Here is a 24183-nt window from a genome sequence, read left to right on the forward strand (position 1 = left end):
TGGTTGGATTCTACAGGGTTTTGGAGAGACGTGCTTATCACCTATTTTAATAGGCCGACTGGAAACAAAGCTGTCTCCCTCCATCGCTGAAGAAGGATACTAATGAGCCTAATAGGTTATAAATGTGTGTTTAATTATTTAAAGCAACTCTCCTCTAAGCTTTAACACATGAATTTGAATTAATACTGACAGCTGCTAAAAGAGCTGTTGTGATCGGATTAAATACATAGGGTATTTTTCTCTCCAGCAAACCTCTTTATCTGTCTTCAGGAGGCACTCAGAGGCAGAAGCTCCCAGTGTGGACCCCAGTGGGCGCAAGACCGCGTTGGCAACGTCACGACCCACAGAGGCCGGGTACGAATGCAGGACGCTGACGTGACCCTGATCGCTCTGCACCACCAGGTGCAAAGACCTCCATTCCGAGTACATGGCTGAGATCTCTACTGCATCCAGCTGAGCTCTGAGAACACAGAAAACACAGAAAAACACAATTAGGTGACTATTATCTCTGAACAGCTGCAGAATGACTCAATAATGCCCGATCCAGCAGCAAAAGGAATTGACATTTAGGTCTAAATGTCATGTTTAACTAGAACTCCACCTGAATAGATGTCTCACAATGGAGTTTGAGTGCAGTGTTCATTTGGAGGCTGCTTCAACAAAAACAAGATTTTTATCAAGATTTTCTGTTTTTATTCAGACTAATTGGGGCAGTAGATTTAAATAAATAGATAAATAGTTATCCCACACACAAATGTTTATATCTAAATGGTGATATCAAACCCATTTCTGCTCTCTGAGATGCCACAAGTTGTTGTTATCTTCTGTCCTAGTTCATTTTAGGTCTAACTTAATAAAATAAGAAGAAGCGTTAGAAATTAACCGTTTCGATCATGAAAAAAAAACATGTTCAGAATAAAACAAGCAAGACAGTCAGACTATGTATCCTGTCAGTGTTACTGCAGAACTATTCATTACATGGTTTCCTGCAGTTACACAAAAGTTCACCCTCATATCAACTGCAGCTTGTAAATAGCAAATGCAGCAATACGGCTGAGCACTAGGAAAAATACAGAGCTCTATCATGACCACACAAACTCAACTTCATTTGTTCATGTTCAGCTGGTCAGGGTCACGGTGGATCCTGAGCCAAGCACGTGTGAAGCTGGAACACACACTGGATCCCAGTGCACCTCATATACACGCACATGCACACTCGCTATTTAATCCACGAAGCAATTCAATGTAGCCAGTCCACACACTGGTTTGGTTTTGCTAAGTGGGAGGAAACTGGAAAACTCAGAGGAAACCCACTTATGCAAAGCTCCATACAGACAGAAACCTGAGCTCAGAATTGAACCTGGGACTGTGGAGACATGAGGTGGCAAAACTACCAAGCTTCAGGAAGTAAAAATAACAATAATAATAATAATTCCTTAAACAAACACACTGTCAAGGAACAATGAAAAGAGCTGCAGAAAAAAGGCATCTTTAAAAACAATCCACACAAAGACGTTCTTTGGAGAGCCTTCAAAGTACTAAGTTGCATAAAATACATTTCACTTCATGGTTTATCCATTTTATGGTGCCACAATAAGCTGAATAACAATTTAGCAAGGATATGTCCATTACGCGAACACAACAAGTCCAACATTTCCATATTTAAAAATCCCTGATAAAGAGTGCTGATAATGAGGAGGACGGAACTCTAAACTGTTACTCATAACTTACGTAAACAGACTGGAGTAAAATCATATACATGAGACGTGAGTTTAAACAGACTGGAATCATGTAAAAAACCAAAACAAGAATGTAACAGGGACACATCTCTGTAGACGATTTATTTCGTCTTGTACGTTTCACAACCGTTCAGGAAAATGAGAAAGCGTTGTTCATACTATACCCTATACATTATAACATTATATACACAAGCAAAATAGATTTTTTTTTTTTTTTTAACAAAAAGAACAGGATAAATGCTACAGCCTGTTCCTGGGTGTATTTAAATTATCCATGAACAGACTAGAGAGAGTTTCAGACCAGAAGGCAGCTTGACAGCGTGTTAAACTGCTTGACTGACTAAAGACAACAGGGTTTGAGATATAGGCCACGCCCCCAACTGAAGCTAAACAAATCTGACAGATAAACACTGAGTTTAGTCAACTGCGGAGGATTTACCACCACAGCCTGTCTAGGACATTATCATGGACACCGGTTAAACTATTGACCAGACATTAAAACCCCCAAGTCAAAAAAAAAACCCACACCAAATGTTTGTTGCTAAGAGCCGCTACTGTAGAGAAAGACCCAGCACAGGGGGCGGGGCTTAAACTTTCTACAGAGTATGTAATAGAATAAATCAGAATCAGGTTTATTGGTTGACACACACAAGGAATAACACTATACTATACAAACTATACAAGACAATGCAGACGATGAAATACAATATAGACAGAATGAGTATTAAATATGAATATAGAATATGATCAGTTTTGTACATAAAGTGTGGGAGTGCAAATAACAATATTGTGCAATATTATGCTAACTAAAGAACTAGTACAGGGTGAATCATCAAAAATAACAATAACGGCTTTCCCTTTGAAAGGGATAAACTATACAATTAAAATGAGACTATGTCTAAAAGTAAAATGTCAAGTCAGACTTTCGTCGATAACATTGAGGAACATGTAGAAATGTTGATTTCTGAGAGACTTTAAACATTGTCACTGTAGCTGCTACTTCCGTAGCCAGTGCTAGCTAGCAACCGAGAGACAGGAAGCTAATCACGGCAGCACTTTATCGTTCTTATGTCCTCAGCGCACTCATTAGTTGTCATTTCACAACCAAACAGCGTACAAATAAACCGGTTAAAGATGCCCGACGTGGAAAGTGTGTTATTAAAATGTAATTACAACATAAGTTTTTAATCTCATCTAAATAAACATTAGCATCCTAAGCTGGGTTGTTGTTGTGGAATTATAGTAAAATCATTATCGAGCGTTTTTTGTTCCTGGAATGAAACCTCACAGATCCGAGAGCACCAACAAACACATTAGTGTTAAACCTCGTTTTAATCCAACGTGAGTTATTTAGTTTAAAATGTAAGGACACCTGGTACCAGCGTTAGCTGTTAGGCTAACGAGTGCTAGCACAGAAGCCTAGCCTTGTTTGACGGATCATTCAAATTCACTGACAGTTCAAGCACCAGCTTTGCGTTACAAAACGACGAGTACTCCGTGGAATGACTCTTTGTGTGTGGAATACCGGAAATATTTTTCTTTCTAGCACAAAATAGAATCAGGAGCAACTTGGTGACAAGGTGAACTCGATTCGGGTTTTCTACCATGTTAGCTTAGCCAGCTACTTTAGCTACATCTCGGTTGTGTTATTGTAGGCCGCAATGCGGGACAATCCTGCAGGGGGGAAAAAACAAAGCATACTGGCAGAGTAACTAACAAGAACAGTAAAAAGCTACCACTACCTGCTTCCGATGTCATAGCAAGCATTTGTGTCTTTTCAATGGCTCTGGTAGGACAAACAGAAGAAAGTTTGCAGCATCTTTGTCACAACCTAGCTAGATTACATCCATGGCTGTGCAGCGCAGACGTTTGTCCACAGCGCGTACAGCTCACCACCAGGGGGCGCTGCAAGGAACGCAGCATGTAGGAGAGGCCTGAAAAACAGGAACCGAGTCTTCATTCCAAACCTCTATCGGCTTACTATCAAAGTCCTCTAAATAACGCATGAGATAGCAACTTTTACATACTGAGCATCATTTGTTAAGACTGTATATCTTCTATTTGTGTTTGCCTTAATGACTGTCTCTCACTTTTACATACTCTTATCAAGTTTGTGCATTATGTTAGACACTTGGGTCTGGAAGCAGTCCAGAAGAGACTTCTCCTTTTTCCCTCAATAACTTAAAGCTAATAACTTATTAGCAACTAATTTACTTAAACCAAGAGCTTTTACAATATTTGATATCAGCTACCTGTTAAACTTTACAATAGATGTCATGAACGTAATCAAATGATTTGGTAACCTTAGTGTTTAGTAGCATGCAGTATTAAAAATTCAATATTTTTACTTACAGTATGGTACGTGACTATGTAGCGTAGTGGTTAATGTATTACACTACTGATCAGAAGGTTGTGAGTTCAAGTCTATCAAGTTGCTGCTGCCATGCCCCTGAGCAAGGCCCTTGAAATTGAAGTCACTGTGGATAAGGGTGTCTGCCATATGCTGTAAATCTTTAGCACCTGTACTTTTTATGCATTTATGAAGGCTACATTCATGTTGTTGAATTGATGCAAAACACCAGGAATAAAAAAAAAAATCACTGTCAATTAATGATACTTTCAGATCCATTAGCATAGTGAAAAAAATGTGATGTAAGCATACATTTACAAATGTTTTACAAAATTTACAAAATAGTTATACAGTATGATGTTATCCATGCTGCATTTGTTTTAAACATATTTTGTGGAATTTCAACAATGGCAAGACATCTGATTTAATTTTATTTTATTTCAGCAGTATCATTTAAAGGGCACCTATATCATGTAATAATTATGGTATAGTGCTATTACTACCTATTCTTCAGTTATCTTTTAAAAATTAAGAGATTGTGAAATTACCTCTATGAGGTAAAACAGAACTAATTACTTCATGTTTTACCTCAAAGGTGTAATTTCCTGTAATATTTGACCAACACAAATTGTAAGTTACATATGATCTACCACCTCCAGTTAGATTCTGCAATACTAAAGCAGAGATGTGAACTTCATATTACCTTTTGCAACAATACAACATTTGTTAGACAGTATATTTATAATCACACCCTCCACTGTCACCCATATGAGGATGGGTTCCCCATTGAGTCTGGTTCCTCTCAAGGTTTCTTCCTTTACCATCTAAGGGAGTTTTTCCTTGCCACTGCTGCCTGTCACCTCAGATTTGCTCACAAAGGATAAATACATACACATTGTGAACTATATATATATAATATTAATCTTGAATTTTGTATTATATTAATTTTTATATTATTCTTTATATTAACCTTTTGTTCTATGTTCATGTTCTGTAAAGCTGCTTTGAGACAATGTCAATTGTAAAAAGTGCTATACAAATACACTTGAATTGAATTAAATCTCTATTTCTATGAACATTATCTAACCACCAGGGAATAGTGAGAATCATCTGGTCAACATATAACAATGTCATGAGAAATCAGCTTATCTTAGGACAAGCTTGGAAAGGTAAAGATTGCGACACTTGCACCACTGGAAGGGGTGATGTTAACCCTGTAGAACCTGGAGAAAGTGACAGCAGTAACGATTTAAAGGAGGGCCATACCTATTAGTGATGCCCATTAGACAGAGATACTCCTCATACCTTGAATAAATTGTCATGGTAGTGGCTGAAGGATGTCCAGCTATCTATAGAACATTTTGATACTGTTCTACAACCAGTGGGCCAGTCTCTGTTTCAACAAGAAGACCTATGGTCTTTCCTTTGTGAAACAAACAGACTGATCAGATGACCCTGGTTCAGTCAAATGACAGGGGATGTAGAAAAAAAAACATGTCCTGGAGGTGAGCCTGAGGGGTGAACAGACAGTAAGCAGCTTCAGTCCCAGTGATGTCATCCTCTGTTGGTCAGGTAGATAGTGTGAAATGCTTGGAAGAAAATGAAAGGTGAATGCCTCTACGAAGCAACAATAAAAAAACACAAGGTTGTAACACAGAACAAATCTGAATCAGACAGCCAGCCAGTGTTCCATAGTTCTCCCCCCAAACCCTTATGATGTACTGTATGAGAAAATACATTCACCATTATAGAAGAGATTAAAGGAACCTCTCTCCAGCTTTTGGAGACATGTATTCTGCAGCTCAAAGACTCAAGTACTCCTGTCAGGAAACGGGGTGTCTTTACTGAGATTAAAAGACCCAAATGCATGGATAACATAAAAAAGGGGTTTATTAAGAACATAAAACTATAGAAAAACTGGGGAGGACAAACCAACTGAAATAACAATACAGAAACCAGGAGCCAAGACAACAAACCAAAAACATGCAAACAGAATGCACAAAACCACTCAGAAATAAAAAACAATAGAGACAAGGACTCAGACGCAAGACCACAGCATTAAATTGAGGAGGGATTCATAGAAACACAAGGACTAGGTGTGCAGAGGCGGAACGGATTTAGGATAGGGTGGGGCAACACATGTGAACACAAAACAAATCTAGAATCAGGTAGGAGCGAGGAACGCGGCGAGGCAGGTAAGCGTAAGCCAGCAACACGCAGATGGCGAGGAGGGGAAGCGAGCAAAAAGGCAGGCGGGTAGGGGGAGGCAAGGAACTCGGCTAGGCAGGTGGATGGAGGTGAGGAACTCAGCTAGGCGGGTGGATGGAGGCGAGGAACTTGGCAAGGCGGGGCGTTGGAGGCGAGGAACTTGCATGTAGCCAGAGGGGCCTAGCGATGTCCCCAGCTGAGCAGAAATACAGAGCGACCTCCCCAGCCGAGCAGAAGTCTCCGTGACATGCCCAGCCAAGCCAAAGCCACCTCCACCATAGGAGCAAGAAAATGTCCACAAAAACAGAAAAAGGCAAAAAGATACAGGCTTGCAACAAGCAAGAAGTGAGGCGGCATCCTCCATGGAAAAACAGGAAGTGAAGCTGCGTCCCCCACAGGAACTGGTGCGGAGTGAAGTCCAATGAAGAAACTCAGAAGTCCAGGAAAATGAAAAATAGTACAAAGAGTAATCCAGAGTAGATGCTCCACTAATATTAAATGCCAGGCTTAAGGTTATTCCACTGGGTCTTTATCAAGGTGAGTCCTTCTGTCAGAAAATGACTGGTGTCTTCACAAATAAAATCTAGACCCAGATGCAGGGTTAACATGGAGAAGGGGGATTTATTAAGAAAATTAGCAAAACCTACAAACACAAGGAAAACACTAGGGACAACAAGTCAACAGAAAAACAAAACAGATTCCAGGAGACACAAAACACAAGGACTTAGCAAACAACAAGCACAAGACAACAGGTATATATGGGGAGGACAATCATTGAAACACAAGGGACAGTTGTGCAGAGGCAGGGATGGATTAAAGATAGGGCGGGGCAACACACATGATACACAAAACAAAAACAAAGATATATGGCACAAACAAACAAAGCCTGCCAGAATGTCCTCTAGTGTCCAGGCGGGGTATTGTCCAAGCCAATCCTGACAAATCCATACAAAAGTTACAGCACACAAATATGATAAAATACACTCTGCTAGTTGCAGTGATGAACAATGACTCATGTTTGAACCAATTCAAATAAGGTTAGTCTCTGACTAGTCATTAATGGGCCTCATGCCATGTCCCTGATCTGAGATAATGCTGATCTGCCATTGTCAGGATTGCTGCTGTTACCATGGCAACTCTATTTTCATTCATGTAAGTATTGCATTGCAACTATTTTTCACAGCTGGCGAAAAAGCAGTTTAGTTGATGAATAATGCATGTTGGTTTGAGAACAAACCATTGCGGTGGTTGTAAAGAATCCAAGTAAATCATGTTCTTGTATTATTTTGGATGCAAATGTAGACTAAACACATGCTAGGGCTAAAGTAAACTTAAGCAAATCTTTCCTGACCACAGTTGTCTGAGGTTCTGACAGAAAAGCCTAAGAAAATATTTGTGCTTGATATTTAAGTGTAAGGACAAATTATTTGGAACTGTTGAATACTGTTAATGTCAAGAGGCTATTACTAAAGTTTTCTTATTTACTTCAAACTATAATTTTAACTATCACATTCTCTGGTTAGCATAATAATTGTGTAGGTAATTTGCAAGTCTTTTATTAAAAATATATTTTATTCAATGCAAAATCTTACACAAGTGATGGCACAAGTGATCTCTGTGTGTGTGTGTGTGTGTGTGTGTGTGTGTGTGTGTGTGTGTGTGTGTGTGTGTGTGTGTGTGTGTGTGTGTGTGTGTGTGTGTGTGTGTGTGTGACTCTTATTTTTGTTTCTTGTCACCCTGCCTCTAGACTTGGTCAGGCCACAGGTTCTCATCTTCATTACATGCAATCTTAGCTAGGGGCCAAGAAAAGGATAAATTGGAAATACCGTCCAATGTGCTGTGTCTATCCCTTGGATATTATGTGCCCCAGATCTCTCATGGGTATCCTTGTAATCAATCCTCCACTGGAGTGTGGTGAACTCTGTTATGCTTACAGAATGAGGAGTATGCTGACAGATACAGATTGAAGAATGTATGATTGTCAGTAGCACTCATTCTCCCCAGGAGCAGAGTAAAACACTGACATTATCCCAAATAACAGTCCGAATCCCCTGGCTACGCTTACTCCCTCTACTCTTATAGGACATTATTCTGAAGACGCCGGAAGAAAACTAATAGATGTGTTGATGTGGTCCACGCTATAATATGGCTTAATATCTCTTGCCAGCATATTGTGATATATCCTTAATGGGGTATCTACAATGGCCCAGTGGCCCATAAAGCTCTACCTTTCTTTTTTGGTGAAGTTGAACAATGAAGATATATTTACCTTTCACAACTGTTGCTTGACCTTTTCTGTATTTACTTCCCAACCAATCCCAATAAACATATTTTACAGATATTCTATTACAATGAAGCAATTTGTTCAAGAGTTGCATTACTGATCTGCTCAGTTTCTTTAAAGACACTATGCTTTGAGCTTTGAAAGACACTTTGAGTCCACTGTTCCACTGTTGGGCCCCTGAACATTGCATCTGTTTTAGAGGTGCTGTGTCACTGGACTGTACTGTTATACTGTATGTGACATTTGAAATCCAGCTTTCTTTCGTTCCCTTTTTATACAGGAAAGCTGAGAATATAGCACCCAAGGGCATATAAGGTATAATAGCACGCTATTGTATTTCACACAATAAAAATAAACCAAACAAACAAACAAAAAAAACAACGAGAAGAGTTCAACAGGGTAGAGAGCTGAGTCCAATGGACAGTTTTTTCTTAAACTCTGCATTGAGAAGCAACTCAAATCTAGATCTTTGCCCAGCTTTGCTCATGAGCCTACAATAGAAAAGGACATACTGTAGATGAATGGAGTGAAAATATTTTTTCTCCTTTTTTACCACTTCAGCTTCCGCATCCTCTTTAGAGTGCTTGTTCAGATGCCCCAGCATAGATACAGTAGGCTCCGTTCCTCTAAAGTATATGAACAAATCTATATCCGGATTCAACTGTCGGACTAGACTTTGGTCAGTTTACATGCTGATGCACTGTCTAAAGAAAACTGTGTTCTAATTTGAGGATTTGAGTTAATCGCAATGAATTGTTTTTGATACTTCATATAATCTTTGTGAACAAGTAAGCAAAGTGTCTTTTATTTGCTGGCTGTCATTGTGGATTGAAATGCTTTGCTCATAGGTTTATTCATATAGAAACCTGCTGCTTATGTTATAGTAATTCAGTCATACAAGTCTGAGCTCTACAATTATACATTGTATGATTTTCACAAATTAATCAATGAAGAAATGCAGAAGGGATATTATAACATATGTTTTGGCTTTCCTAAGTTTTTTTTTATTTGATAGCCACTAGACTAATCAATAAAATCAGTAAATACAGTATTTTAGCTTTAGTACAATTGTTAACAAAGGTGTAGCACTTTTACATCCAATGTTTGAAACTTCAGTGAGGCAGACACTAGATATTATATGCTTTCTGTCATGCATTTAGCAAGTAATTAATACAGTATATCTGAATATACCTTTACACAGTACTGAAAAACAAAGCCCTAGTTTGTTGATCTAGAACAAAAGCAGGTACAAAGCAAGTCTTTGATGCAACTGGTGCAACTCTTTGCCTGCAGGGCCACAGTATTTATTGGTTTGAATATCCTTGAGGCAGACATTTTGATGTGCTTTACTGTTCACAAAAACAAGTCCATTATTCCTGTCTTTCCCCCATGTCCACAAAATGGCTCTTTTTTTCTTTCTCTTGTCAGAACATTGATCGTTAAAAGAATGTAGTGAGACACATTCAGTCTCAAAAATGCTTCAGAATTATCATATTCTTTATCCATCGCTCTCAGAATGCCCCTAAAAGCACTCTGCTAACACAGCTGACAAAGGGCCTTTGTCCAACATGTTCTGTTTCACTGGACATAACTGGACACAAAAGAACAATTTCAGGATAAAGCAACAAAACAGAAGAGCAATCTGGATAGCAATAGTGTGTTAAGAATCATCAATCCAGGAGATGGCAGCACACTCACATCACATTGAATGCAGTGACATCACTGATACAATCAAGTGCAAAACTTTAGAGAGAGTGAGAGAGAGTGAGAGAGAGAGAGAGAGAGAGAGAGAGAGAGAGAGAGAGAGAGAGATGTGGGGGTAGTCTGCTCTTCTTCACTTTCCTTTCTGTACTCAGGACAGCTTGCTCTGCTGCTTTCTCTGTCCATATAATAGGAAAGTACTCCATTTCAGGAGTTTTCTCTATAGGGATTGAGTTGGCTTACAGGTATGCAGATATAAATGTACTTGTCAGCAGAACAATTATTGGTTCCTTCACATCTTAAATGCTGAGCAGAAAGGCTTGATTACAATCTGATGATGAGCTTGTTATTTTGCTCACAAAGGCTCATTTGTCATCAGATGTTAATAACCTTCACATCTTCAGTCCTACTGTATTTGTGTTCTCAGTCCTTAAGGACAGAAGACAGAATCATTGTTTTATGATATCAGCTTCTGACTTTATGTAAAAAAGCCTAGTAAGAAAAGTTGCATACACACACACACACACACACACACACACACACACACACACACACACACACACACACACACACACACACACACACACACACACACACTCACACGCTAAGCAAAATATGATGAAACAGCTTGTTGTGGGAAAGAAGAACCTTATCTCAGTGACAAAACTTTTTTCTCTGTATTACTTTGTTTCTTATTGCTTAATAGCACAATAATGATTGACATTGATTGCATGGAATGCGTAGGGGAGGAGTGTGTGTGTGTGTGTGTGTGTGTGTGTGTGTGTGTGTGTGTGTGTGTGTGTGTGTGTGTGTGTGTGTGTGTGTGTGTGTGTGTGTGTGTGTGTGTGTGTGTGTGTGTGTGCATATGAGCGTTTCCTGCAGGTATGCGTCCTGGTATTGACAACAGAATGTTTAACAGCTGTCTCCTAAATCATTTTTACAAGATCTCAGGGTGCAACAACTGAAAATTGTGAGTCACACACACACACACACACACACACACACACACACACACACACACACACACACACACACACACACACACACACACACACACACACACAGAGTTTTATTGTGTTTGCCATTATTTTTGTAGTATGTACTTAAATATACATGTCAATGATTACAACTGATTCTTTTATAATTTATTCATATTTTTATATTGCGTATTTTCTTTCTTTCTTTCTTTTTCAGTAGTTTGGTGAGTAAAAACCTGTAGTACTGATTTCAGTTCATGCCGTACTTCCAGCGCTTTCAAAACAACAGTATCCTTTATTTATTCCCGATTGCTTGTCCTTCTCTAATTACCCGTGTTGTCGCAAAGCTTCTGTTGTTGTTTTCGTAGTGCTAAAAGGGTCAGGCGTGAGTTTTAGCAAGGACTAAGATAGTTGATCACAAAAAGGCATGAATAATACAACACTACACTGTCTGAGACAAAATCTAGTACAATGGGACTTGAATAAATCCAATCAAAATCAGATTGTTGTTTCTAGTGTTCCAGTTTAGAGTTAAATCATGTGTGCTGCATTTGGAAACAGCTTAGTTCAGAATCAGCCATTATGCAGTTCTTCTTATTACTTGATTACTAATGCACTCTTGCATTAGTAATACACTTCTAACTGCTTTTATCAGCCAATTTCATTATTTAAAAGGTGGCCTACCATAAGATGTTTTAATGTTACTGTGCATTGCTAATAAAGTATGAAAGCACTTTATGGAATAGCTCTAAGTGTATTTTGAAGAATCAGTGTTGAGCCTATCATTAAAAGCTTCAGAACTGTTCAGTACTGAAAGTGTTTGGTGGGAACTGTGAATCATGAGCGGTGTTTGCATTTTACTCAGCAGATAGTTACACACGTGAAGGCCACCAGTTTACAGCACTGAAACATTATGAAACTGCTTCGTTTCGCCCACACCACCACACGCTATCTTTCTTTCTCTCTCTGACCTGTTGTTAAACCAGCCATTTCTCACCAAGCACTGGCTTTTTTTTTTTTTTTTTTTTTAAATATCTGTTGCATATACTTGTCTCCTTTTTACTATAGCAAGCAATTATTTTTTTTCTTCTGCAACCACATCTAAATGTCACACCAGCAGTGGAAACTCTGTCTCCTCATATGTGATGATGGACCATCCAAATGCTTGTGTCTCTCCCAATTCTCCAGAAATGAAACTTTGTCTGCTATTACAAAGTGAGCATTTCTTAGTAAATATAAAGGGGAATACACAAAGGTTTATTGATCACTTTAATCACAGAACTAAATTCTCTATACAATTAATATATAGTATGGTTAATACATTTTTCAAAATAGTAAAAAAAAAATACAGTAACATTTCCAAATATAATAAATAAATAAATAAATAAATAAATAAATACATAAATAAATAAATAAATAAATAAATAAATAAATTTACCAATTTAGGGATTTAATATCATAAAAATATATAGTTCTATCATATACCCCTAAAGTATCGGAACAGCAATTCTTTCTAGATGTGTTGAGCATCTTAGGAATTTACCTATAGTAAATAACACTTAAAATTTGGTTGCACATCACTTGCATAATGTTGGTTGCCTTTTTTACTTTCGTGATGCTTCTCCAGGCTTGTACCACAGCCTCTTTCATTTGTTGTTTGTTTCAAGGGTTTCTCCCTTGGGTCTCCTCTTCAGGAGGTGAAAGTTGGGTTCAGGTCTGGTGATTGACTTGGCCAGACTCAAATCTTCCACTTTTTAACCTGCTGAAGTTCTCTGTTGAGTTGGCAGTGTGTTTTGGCTCATTGTCTTTCACTATGATGAAGTTTCCCCTGATTAGTTAGGATGCATTTGTCTGTAAATTAGTAGACAGAATGTTTCTGTGAACTGAATTTATTCTGCTGCTACCATCATGAGTTACATCATCAATAAAGATTAGTGAGCCTGTTCCTGAAGCAGCCATGCAAGCCCAAGCCATTACCTCTAGCATGCTTGACCAATGAGCTCATATGGTTTGGATCATAAGCAGATCTTTTCTTTCTCGCCTTTCCATCACTTAGGTAAAGGTTAAACCTGCATCCAGAACTTTTGTGGCTCATCTCTGTATTTCTTCGTGAATTCTCGTCTGGCTTTTGAATCGAACTGCCTGATGAATAGTTTGCATCTTGTGCTCTCAAAGTCTTCTTGAACAGTACATTGTGATATCTTAAGCCCTGCACTGTGGAGGTTGTTGATGATGTCCCTGACTGTTATTTTTGGGTTTTTCTTCAAGATCTTACAATGTTTCTGTCATCAACTGCTGTTGTCTTTCTTGGCCAAACTCTCTAGTGGTTTCTTTATTTTTTCAGGACATTCAGATTTTCCCTCTTTTCTCAGCTTGGCTTACTGTTACTGTAAAGGTCTTCCTTTTGGTTTATTCCTTTTTAACAACAGATTCCCAGTAAAACCCAGAGCACAAACCACGAGCATATACTCAGAGCTATAAATTGTTACAACAGTCATTTTATACAGCATGGCACACCCGCTTTAATATTTTGATCACATAAAAAATGGATGAGCTCATCTTTGTCTTTTGATCTCAAACCCAAATGTATTCAGTGTAAAGAAAAACAAAACTGTGACATTGCAGTGCCAACACTTTCGGAAGGAACTCTATAATCTATAGTGTTATAGTGTACAATAGTTAACATTACTGTTATGCATTATAGCCTAACCATTAGAGAGGAGATGGAGAGTGGAAAATGAAAGGATGAAAATATCATTACCGTACCGCTCACTGCAACCTTCCCATCATGCAATACTACATATAAGAGTTCATATACGGTACATGTGCTGTTTTTTCCTGCAAACGAAGGCAAAGCAACAAGCCAAGTCAGGAACTCTAAAAATATATAGTATGAGAGAAATGACAGATTCTGAGAATACTCTCTCTCTCTCTCTCTCTCTCTCTCTCTCTCTCTCTCTCTCACACACACACACACACACACACACACACACACACACACACACACACACACACACACACACACACACTTCCACTGTTTCTCCTTCATTTCAGCCAGCACAAATCAACAGCACATATAAACAGGGCCTGGCTGCTGAATAATGCATGGTGAATATGTGTACCTTTATTCCACTCAGGCCTTCCCCCATTCTCAGCAGTGTTGCAGCAACCTTCTCATTTTCTGTGACAATGAACGTGAGCTGTAGCTGAGACTGATGAAAAATAACATTGCTGTTGATATCTCTGCACCCCCTCACCTCTTCTCTCCTGTGATAAAGAGCGATTGTAGAAGAAGAGGGTTGGCACATTTTATATATATATATATTATATATATATATATATATATATATATATATATATATATATATATATATATATATATATATATATATATATGTCTGTGTGTGTTTGTGTGTGTGTATATATATATATGGTGTATGTATGTGTGTATATATAATATATATAGTATACTGTATATTCAAAGGAACCACATTTGAAAACATAGTTCATGATGCAAGTGCAACTTTCTTCTTTAATTAGATTCTTTTTTTCATATAAACACAACTTTCAAAACTTCATGTCAAAATGTATTACGATTACAGATTAGTCTATTATAAATATAAATTGTTAGGCATGATCTGTATTTAAATTGCCATCTCTTTCAGCCTGTATATATTATATAGCATGATATATTTATGCACAGCTCAGGGGCTTCAGCAGGGGCAGTTTGGCGATCCTAGGATAAATATGAGATAAATATTCCTACACTTAAACCACCAAGCTCTCAATAAATATACATATATATTCACATACAACTATATATGGTATACAAAATTATACAAAAAATCCATAACATTAGCAGCATCCTCACACTGCATAAAAAGGTCATATCATAAAAAGGCAGGCAAACATGTCTAGCCCTCAGCGGGAGTAACAGTTCACACACAGCACTTATATGCATTGTCCCTGAACCTAAAAGCCCATAAAAACATCACGAGAATGCCCCGCTTTTTTATTTGCTGCGATCACAGATGCCATCAGAGATAATAGGCTTACTAGTGCAATTACTGCTCTTTGGAATCAGGTAACCTTTAGAGTATGATTTCAAGAGTGACTCATCCTTGCCTAATTTCAGCGGCCTATTCCACACTCTATTGCCCTTGAAGTAGAAAATTAAATAAAATATGACAGAAGATGAAGGGAGGATAGATTGAGAAGCTATAGGTTTCTACTCCATCCTTTTTCCTACTTAGTCTGAGAATGCTTTAAAAAAAAAAAAAAAACACACAATGTAAGACGGTTTGTCATTTTATTATATGACAGTAATGTCAGTCTCCATATATTTGGATCAGCCATAATAATGCTGAGTACATTTCCAGCTGTGATACCCGACATTCTTTCTGTTCTGTGTGTGTGTGTGTGTGTGTGTGTGTGTGTGTGTGTGTGTGTGTGTGTGTGTGTGTGTGTGTGTGTGTGTGTGTGTCTTGGAACAAATGATGTATTTAATGTGTACAAAACAAAAATGTTAAATAATTTTATGTCTACGTCCTCAAATATCCACAGTATATACTTTTATACGCTTTGCGTCATAGTAATCACAAATGCTGGTTTGATGTTTAGTGCAAAAATTATTCTAGTTCAAACACCTTTGTACATAATAGTGCTTCTGTTTCCCTTTACACACACTTAACACTTGACATACATGACTATACCAAGTCATATCAGCAGCTAGTTTGTACATCTCATCTTGCAAAAGCTATCAGAGTACATTAACTGTATATCTGTATATGTTTATACTGTATGTAATGTATGTGTCACATTTACCAGATGTTATTTATGTCTCATAGTGTCTAACGTTTACTTATGAATAAAATTCAACTAAGAATTTAATGGTAAAAGAAGTTTTTAAAAAAATAAATAAAAATAAAAGATGAATCTTGACTCCTGTACTCTTGTACAGTACATAATTATAAACAATAATGCTGCTTTTCAGTTTCAGAACATGCATGTAGATAGAAACTGTAAGACTGAAACTTGACTGGTGGTTCCTCAACAGTTAAGGTGACCTTTAACAAAGGAAAGAAGTGTGCTTAAACATGTCACCTATAGTAAAAGGCTCATATTCACACAACACGTGCCCTCTCCTGTGCTTCACAGTCAATAAATGTTATTTCTGCACCAGTTGAACATTTTAGCAGACAAGCCAGCATTTGGATATCTGTGCAATACATTTACAGTTACATTTACAGCCCTTATCCAGAGTGAAATACAAGTGTTTTTAAGTCTCTATCATTGAATACTTTAACTCTGGTCCACTTGGTTAAAACCTTAATATACCATGTAATATACCATATGTATAACACTGTTCAAATGTTGTTGTTTTTTCTATACAACACCAGGGCATTACTGGCTTTTCAGACGAACCATTCCACCAGTTGTAGAGTGCACCGGTAAGCATGCATGTTCATCATCTTTATGGATTAGTGACATGAAAGACAAATGGCAGGGTTTTCTCACAAATTTGAAGCTTCACCGAATACTCCTACTCCTACTTTATGACCTACTAACTTTTAAGTGAGCATACTTATTGAAAAGGAAGGACAAAAGTTGCTTAGTCATAAACTTTCCAATAGAGCCAAAGACCCATCTCTAACACTGTGCAAATATCACAGGCTTATGCAATGCAAAGTAGGTCCTGACTCAATACACTCCTTTCTCATTTTCAAAAACATTTATCTCTGATATAGAGATAGTATAGAACAGAAGGAAAAAAATATATACTTATGGGCTTATTAAAATCAATGGAGGAGCCGAGAATGTCAAAATTTGTGTGGAAATGTGTGGCTACATTTTTACAAAGGTGTGAACTGATTAATGTAAGAGATACCACAGTTCCACTGTGTGACAAGAAGTTGCATGAGGTGTGGTTTTATGTATGCTTTCAGTATGAGCTTTCAACTGGCATCCTTCCAGTGAATCAACTGATTTTCAGGACTATTGGGAAAGGTTTTTTTTTTTTATGTCAGTGTTTTGTATTGTGAAACCTGAAGCAGATTTGGTTCTCAGAGGGAACGTATGACATAGTGGTGATATACCTTAAAGTTACAATTCATTTACTTCAAAATATAATCTGTACAAGTACAAATCGAGTCTCTTTATAACCTAAAAAGAAAATTAGCAGTCTCTGTGTTTGATATCCTTTCCTCTTTTTTCTTCTCATTTCTTTTAAATCATCCATTTGTATTTCTTTTTTTTTTCCCTCCTCTCCTAAATTCTTCATTGGTTAGTTCTAAACTCCTACCGGTCTGTGGGTATGTGATACTTCTTTGCAGCACAATGGGGCATAGGAAAGAAGACAGCGTTCTACATAATCCTCCAATTCATTCAACTCTCACATCATATCATGCAAATGGGACTGGCGTTTCAGGATCCGCAATCCTGTTCCAAACCTATGCCTGAGTCGGGTGTGATACAACAAATTTATTATGCATGCGTCGCACTAAGCTTATGGTAATAAGGTATTAAATTAGTGCAGGACATTATTGCTCCTGAAGATACTTTCTGTTTGAGAGATTTTTCATAAAAGTCACTTGACACTAAAGGAAACAGATTGTGTGCCAGATGAGGAGAAAATTTTATATTTCCACACCGGTGTTTGTGCATTCGGCTCACTGTCGTTGCCTTCATGCTGCATATTTTTCAAGAGCACATGTGTCAGGTTTCAATATAATCAATTACCAGTTATTGCCCTGTGTTAAATCAGTAAACATTTTTTAGACAATGGAGCAAACACTTAACTTTGCCCAAGGTGAAAGAGAGCACATGAATTACAATCTCCACTTGGTTAGATTGTCATTGCCTTGTCATGCCATGGCTCGTTCTCGCAATTCCAGAAACTTCTTCACTAAATTGATCGGGGGTGGGTGGGGTGTGCAATAGGTTGTGCTGAACTTTTACCTTACAGAGATTCAGTCATTACAGCATCCGTTACATAAACATTTTCACATCGCTGCTCACATATGGAAGCGTTCATGATGCCTCATTTATCAAGCTTATATTACAAACAAATTGTCCTCAAAGCTGAATTTAAACCATCTGCATTGATGACACGTGAAGTCCAAAACTACCGTTAACACAGAATGTGTGAAACAATGAACGAATTCTGCAAAAGACAAAATATAGTTTTGCTATGCTTTTTAATTTTGTTTAGCAGGCAATTCTGAGCAAACAATGAAAATGTCTGTTTTTACAGATTATTAATGCTGATTCATCGATAGTTCTTAGACGCTATAATAATAATACCTCTGGTACATTCAAACATTAAATCCTCTTGCTGTATTCATGCTGGTTTTATCTATCAATATATTTATTTTTTTTGGCATATTTTTCTCATGTAAACTCTGCGAACCTTTTTCATCCAATAGGAGTGTATAATGCCAAGTTCAGCTGTTCTTGCAGAAAAGAAAGGAAACGAAAATGCTTGGTTTTAAAATATCCACTGATTATGTAGTGGATTCAAAGGGAAAGCACAGACTTGTAATCAGATCTTAGTAATATGTAGGAGTTTATGGTTATATGAAGGCAGTGTGACTAGCATTACCTAATTACACTTTTTGTCAGCATGTGAACGGCTACACGGTTTAAAGAAAACCCCCAGATGGCCTTCTTCAGCTCATTCCTCACACATTCTGTACCTTAAATCATATTAGACTTTTTTTTAAATCCAAGGACTTATTTTATTTCAACTCACAAGACAGAAATATTTGTGAGGCTGAGGAAGCTATTTTATGAAAATGTTTAAGTCTTTCTTCACTTGCTGTTCTGAATGTTTCTTTTTTTTTAATGTTTACACTATTTTCTCCCAATGTAGTCATTGTCATGTTTTACCCACTAGCTAATTCACCTACAACATGACAGTTACCAATCAGAAAGGATCCTCCAAGACACATGAAGACTGCCAAGTGCATCCTTTTGAACTGCTGCTCATGCTACGACACAAATCACTTGAACACCCACAGAGAAAAACATTAATTGCACTCCTCCGAATACACGAAGTAACAGATGCCCCTGACTGACCAGTGTCTGAATTCCTGATATCTTCGCCCATGAGGGCAAATATAGGAGAACAACTCTGATGTTTAGTGCTGTTAATTTTCACTTTGAAATTTGATTTGAATTATTAGCATGATTGTACACATGTACATTATTGTCAAAGCACTACAGAAATGACAGAAAACATTACATTATAATTACTTACAACATTTACTGTACTGTCGATTCAGAAACATGCTGATGAGAGAATTGAAATTAAGCATTAATACAAAAATAAAATGTGTTTATTGATAGAGACTCCACAGCACTTCTGGACATTTATCTAAATAAGTCATCTGGCAAAATGGCATAATTGTGTGTGGCATAAAGTGTGTGTGTGTGTGTGTGTGTGTGTGTGTGTGTGTGTGTGTGTGTGTGTGTGTGTGTGTGTGTGTGTGTGTGTGTGTGTGTGTGTGTGTGTGTGTGATCCCAGGCTTTGAATGTTCGCACAGCTCAGGTTACTGAATGTATATAATTTCCAGGTTCTTAGGTTTCCTTCCCATATTAGTTAATGAATGTGTGAAGTGTGTATGGAGGTGTGTGTGTGTGTGTGTGTGTGTGTGTGTGTGTGTGTGTGTGTGTGTGTGTGTGTGTGTGTGTGTGATGTTCTGCTATTGACTGAAGTTCGATTCAGGTTGTATTCTCAGCTCAGGTTCAGTTTGTGTTCCCAAGATAGACTCCAGATCAACCACAACAATGACAAGGATTATGTAATTACAGGGGATGAATAATTCAGTTTGGGGATACAAGGATATTAAACACTGTGTTGTTGTCAATTATCAATTATTTAAATTATTTGGAAAAAATCTCTTCATTAATGCTGAACTTCTCATTAATAGTGCTTCACCTTGATTGTGTTCTCAGACCCATAAACTATTAAAATAGCATGAGGATTTTTTTGATAGAGACTACAAAGCACTTCTGTAAGTCGCTCGGAATAAGGGCGTCTGCAAAAGTCATCCATTTACATTTTATCTTCACTGATATGAGGCTTTATAATATTTTGAATTATTTAATTTTATATCATCTTAGGTTTGCCATGCAGGCATTACTACACTGAATTTAAAGGAATCATTATGATATATTCAGTGGCTCTATCCAGATTTACACATAAGCTTTTTAATAGGTTATTGTAATTAAAACACCCCAAAGTTCTTCCGTGTGTTGTTTTCAATTTTAAAAGCTTTACGAAGCTAGCGTTATATAACAGTTCAATAACCTAAATGAAACTGTGTGCAGACGATGTTATCTAACATTCAGACTGCCTTCATTTAGTGTTGAACATGGTTATCTTCTGTATTATTTGGCACATACTTGCAGCTGTAGTTCTAATCTGCTTCCTGAATGTGTTTTCTTGTTCTGTTGTGTGCAAGGAGTTCATCAAAATAGTAAATTGCTGTAGATATACTGATCAACCATAACATTAAAACCACTCACTGGTGAAGAGAATAACACTGATTATCTTGTCACAGTGGCACCTGTCAAAAGGTTGGGATATATTAGGCAGCAAGTGAACAGTCAGTTCTCAAAGTTGATGTGTTTGAAGCAGGAAAAATGGGCAAGCTTAAGGATCTGAACACCGAATTGTGATATTGAGATGACTGGGTCAAAGCTTCCCCAAAACAACAGGTCTTGTGTGGTGTTCTTAGGATGTGGTGGTTACCATATACCAAAAGCGTTCCAACAAAGGACAACCGGTGAACCAGCATCATCAAACATGGGTCAAGGTCACGAAAACCACTTCACTACGCGCACATGAAGAGCGAAAAATAGTCTGTCGGTCCGAGCCCACATACGGGCTACTGTAGCACAAATTGCAGAAAAACCTAATGCTGGCTATAACAGAAAAATGTCAGAACAGATGCATCAGTGTGTGCTGTGTAGATGCAGTGATCCTGCTTACCACTGAAATCACCTGCAATGAGCACGTGACAATGACGTGAACATTGGACCATGGAACAATATTAGGTAGGTGGTTTTAATGTTATGGCTGATTAATGTATACTTCATCAATCACCAACACACCAGTTATTCATTGTTATGTAATGTTGCACTGATGTACAAAAGAGTGAAAAAGAGTAGAGAGAAAGTGAGACTGGCAGGTCTGCATTTCTAATTGAAGCAGTCACGCATATTACTCTCACTACACTGGAGATTGACTGAGCATGTCACATAATAATTGGCCTTATTTCTTTAATTCTGTCATATTTACCCAGATTAAATCCTTACATTAATAATGTTTTCATGACTAACTAATGGCTTGCACTTTGCCAAGAATCGTTTTCTTCCAAGTCTAATCCAAATTGGTCCAATTAATCATGTGAAAGGTAATTAGCGCAGTCAAATGAGATGAGAAGGCTTGTTGGTGCTCCGGGGATTTGTCTTTTCTTTTCGCCGTCTCTCGATAGAAGTAAAAAAAAAATTAGTCAAGGATGGTGGTAGCAGGAAGCCCAGGAATCGGTGGCATAATACTAATGACTGTGCTTCTTTGTGGCAAAGTATGTGGGAATGACAGCTATACTGTACTTATTCAAGCTGCTGGCACATTAGTTGAGATGTAGAGTCAATGAGAACAGCAACACAAGAATAAGAATGAATACATGGGCAAGATTGGTAAAAATGAGAACAGACATATGGTATCTGTATAGAATTCTGTGTATGATTGTGTGCATACATTTGAAATCATTTCTAATCCCCGTTTTTGCTTTCAGTTGTCATTAAGGTACTTTTTCATTGAAAAATGTTAACTACTATAATCACACAGCATGGTGCATTAGTGGAAATGCACAAGAAGTCAGGGCTGTCTCATCGAGGATGTGATGCAACCACAACAGCATCTCTGGCAGAGGGACAGCGAGGTCAGAGGAAGTGTTTGAACCCTCCCCCTTCTCTGTACAGGTGGTAAGGGGTTGAAATGTCACTAAGTGAAAAAGCAACTGTCAAAACACTTCAAAGTGTTCTGGTTAACTGCATTTATTTTAAGCAGCATGGTGCAACACTGCGACATGCAAGTTGGACAACTTGTACCTTTTCTAAACATCTGAGGAAATTTATGAAATACTAGAAGAAGAACTACACATCGGCAACTGCTGGTGAATTCAAGTGAATCGATTCCACAACTGTGGTTTTTACTTCAAAAGCAGAATTACTGAATTATACTGAAGTAAAAAATTCCACTGAATTTCTATGTTTATTATTGAAGGTCTTTTATCTTTTTTTTTATATATATATAAATCTATACAAATTGTAAGGCTTAAAGACAGATAATATTAAAATAATCAGGTTTAGAGCATTCTTAGATGCTGAGAATGAAACACAGGAAGTTCTTGCAGAATGCTGGAGAGCCAGAAAGGAAATGATCTCATATTGAAAATTGCAAATCTATACTCATGTCTGTTTGTGTTTTTGGTTCTAACATACATAAATCATTTATTTAGACTGAACAACCACAGAGCCTGCCCAAGGAACACTGCACAATGCACGAATATATCCTGACTGCAATAGTGGTCCATCAGAGGGCACCATACACACACATACACACACATTCTCTAGGGGACAATAGAGGGTAGTCAGTCCACCACCCATCATGCTTTTGGAGGTGGAAAGAAACCAGAGAACTTTGGGGAAACCACAGGAACTAATGAGACTTTTAGGGATGTTGGTTCTTGAAAAATGAAATATTGCAATTCCGCAAGAATAAGTAACTACCAAATACTATTGAATAGACTGAGTCTCATCATGAAACATGGTGATGCCTAGAAGCTGCAACATGGTTTCAAATGAAACTTCTAACACAATAGTAATAGTACACCTTTGTCAAATAACAAAAGCTTTCAGTATGTTTTGATTTATAAGTATATCATATCAGTTTTTCATTCATCTGAAGCTGTGACTTCACTGCTACCCATTGCACCATCTTGTCACATTGTAACATACTCTTATCATTGACAGATAAAGGCACAGTTAAAGATACACATCTATTTATGTATTTGTCAATCATTGGGAAGATAAGAAAGTCTGTAATACAGGGTTTCTATAATTCCCCAGACTGACCATTACATTTGCCGTAGCATTTGATTCTGACTTCAGTGCTCCCATAAACTCTGAGCAGCATGTTCTATCCTCATTCACAGTGTGAGCTATAAGCAATGGAGGCAATTTAGCCAGAACTCACAAGTATTGATCAAGACCCAGTGAAATAAATAGGCTGCCAGGCTCTTATCACTCAAAGCTGACAATATATGAGAAGCAGGTCCAGCTTTCAGCAGCTTGACTGCATCTCACAGAGCTGGGTTTTGCCATTAAAGTTAACTGTACATCATGCCCTACTTCTTGCATCTCAAACCGGTGCAAATGTACAGATGTACCTGACATCTGGATATGCTGAACTGCAAGGTTAAATGAGCAATTCAAATTGAGTGATGCTTTGCGAAGCAGTTAAACCGCACAATTGTTAACATTGCTGTACAGTTTTCAGAATTAACATGAATGTTAATGACAGGGGTGGCTGGGGATGGGGGAGGTGGGGGGTTGGGTGTGTGTGATTGTATGCACTATTTGTTCTGTACAATAAATTTACTCTTTTTTTTTAATTAATAAATGTGGCTTCATCGCATTTGTTTCTGATAATAGCTACAAAGTAAAACATAATAATGCATTTAAACAGCGATGACTATCTGCAATTGTCCAGTTTGAATGATTACATTTTGAGCCCCAATCAAAAATAAAATTCTATGCATGCAGCTAATGCTTTGGTCCCTGGTCTAACTGATCAGATATCGTGAAGGAAACATCATAATAATGATGTTAAGGGGGAAAAAACAATAAACGAAT

The 24183-nt window shown here is 37.7% G+C and overlaps 1 protein-coding gene and 1 long non-coding RNA gene across 15 annotated transcripts in view; one reads left to right on the forward strand and one right to left on the reverse strand.

The window, feature by feature from the left end:
- Positions 1-3640, reverse strand: part of ralgapb (Ral GTPase activating protein non-catalytic subunit beta) — a 38300-nt gene extending 34660 nt beyond the window's left edge. For all 13 annotated transcript variants that reach the window (XM_027146602.2, XM_027146601.2, XM_047813494.1 and 10 more), the window contains exons 1-2: positions 3482-3640; positions 253-460 (exon numbers count right to left, since the gene is read on the reverse strand). In XM_027146602.2, coding sequence (XP_027002403.1) covers positions 253-429 — 177 coding nt within the window. In that variant the 5' untranslated portion in view covers positions 430-460; positions 3482-3640. The remainder of the gene's footprint in view (positions 1-252; positions 461-3481) is intronic.
- A 7284-nt stretch (positions 3641-10924) lies between these two features.
- On the forward strand, positions 10925-23808 carry LOC113642772. Of its 2 annotated transcripts, XR_003440651.2 has the most exons (4): positions 10925-11252; positions 11477-11483; positions 16659-16709; positions 19154-23808. It is a non-coding gene; the product is annotated as an uncharacterized LOC113642772 (long non-coding RNA). The 2 variants fall into 2 exon arrangements; XR_007140529.1 differs by lacking the exon at positions 11477-11483.
- Positions 23809-24183: the final 375 nt, after the last annotated feature.

This window comes from Tachysurus fulvidraco, chromosome 5 (assembly GCF_022655615.1).
Source record: "Tachysurus fulvidraco isolate hzauxx_2018 chromosome 5, HZAU_PFXX_2.0, whole genome shotgun sequence".
NCBI lineage: Eukaryota > Metazoa > Chordata > Actinopteri > Siluriformes > Bagridae > Tachysurus > Tachysurus fulvidraco.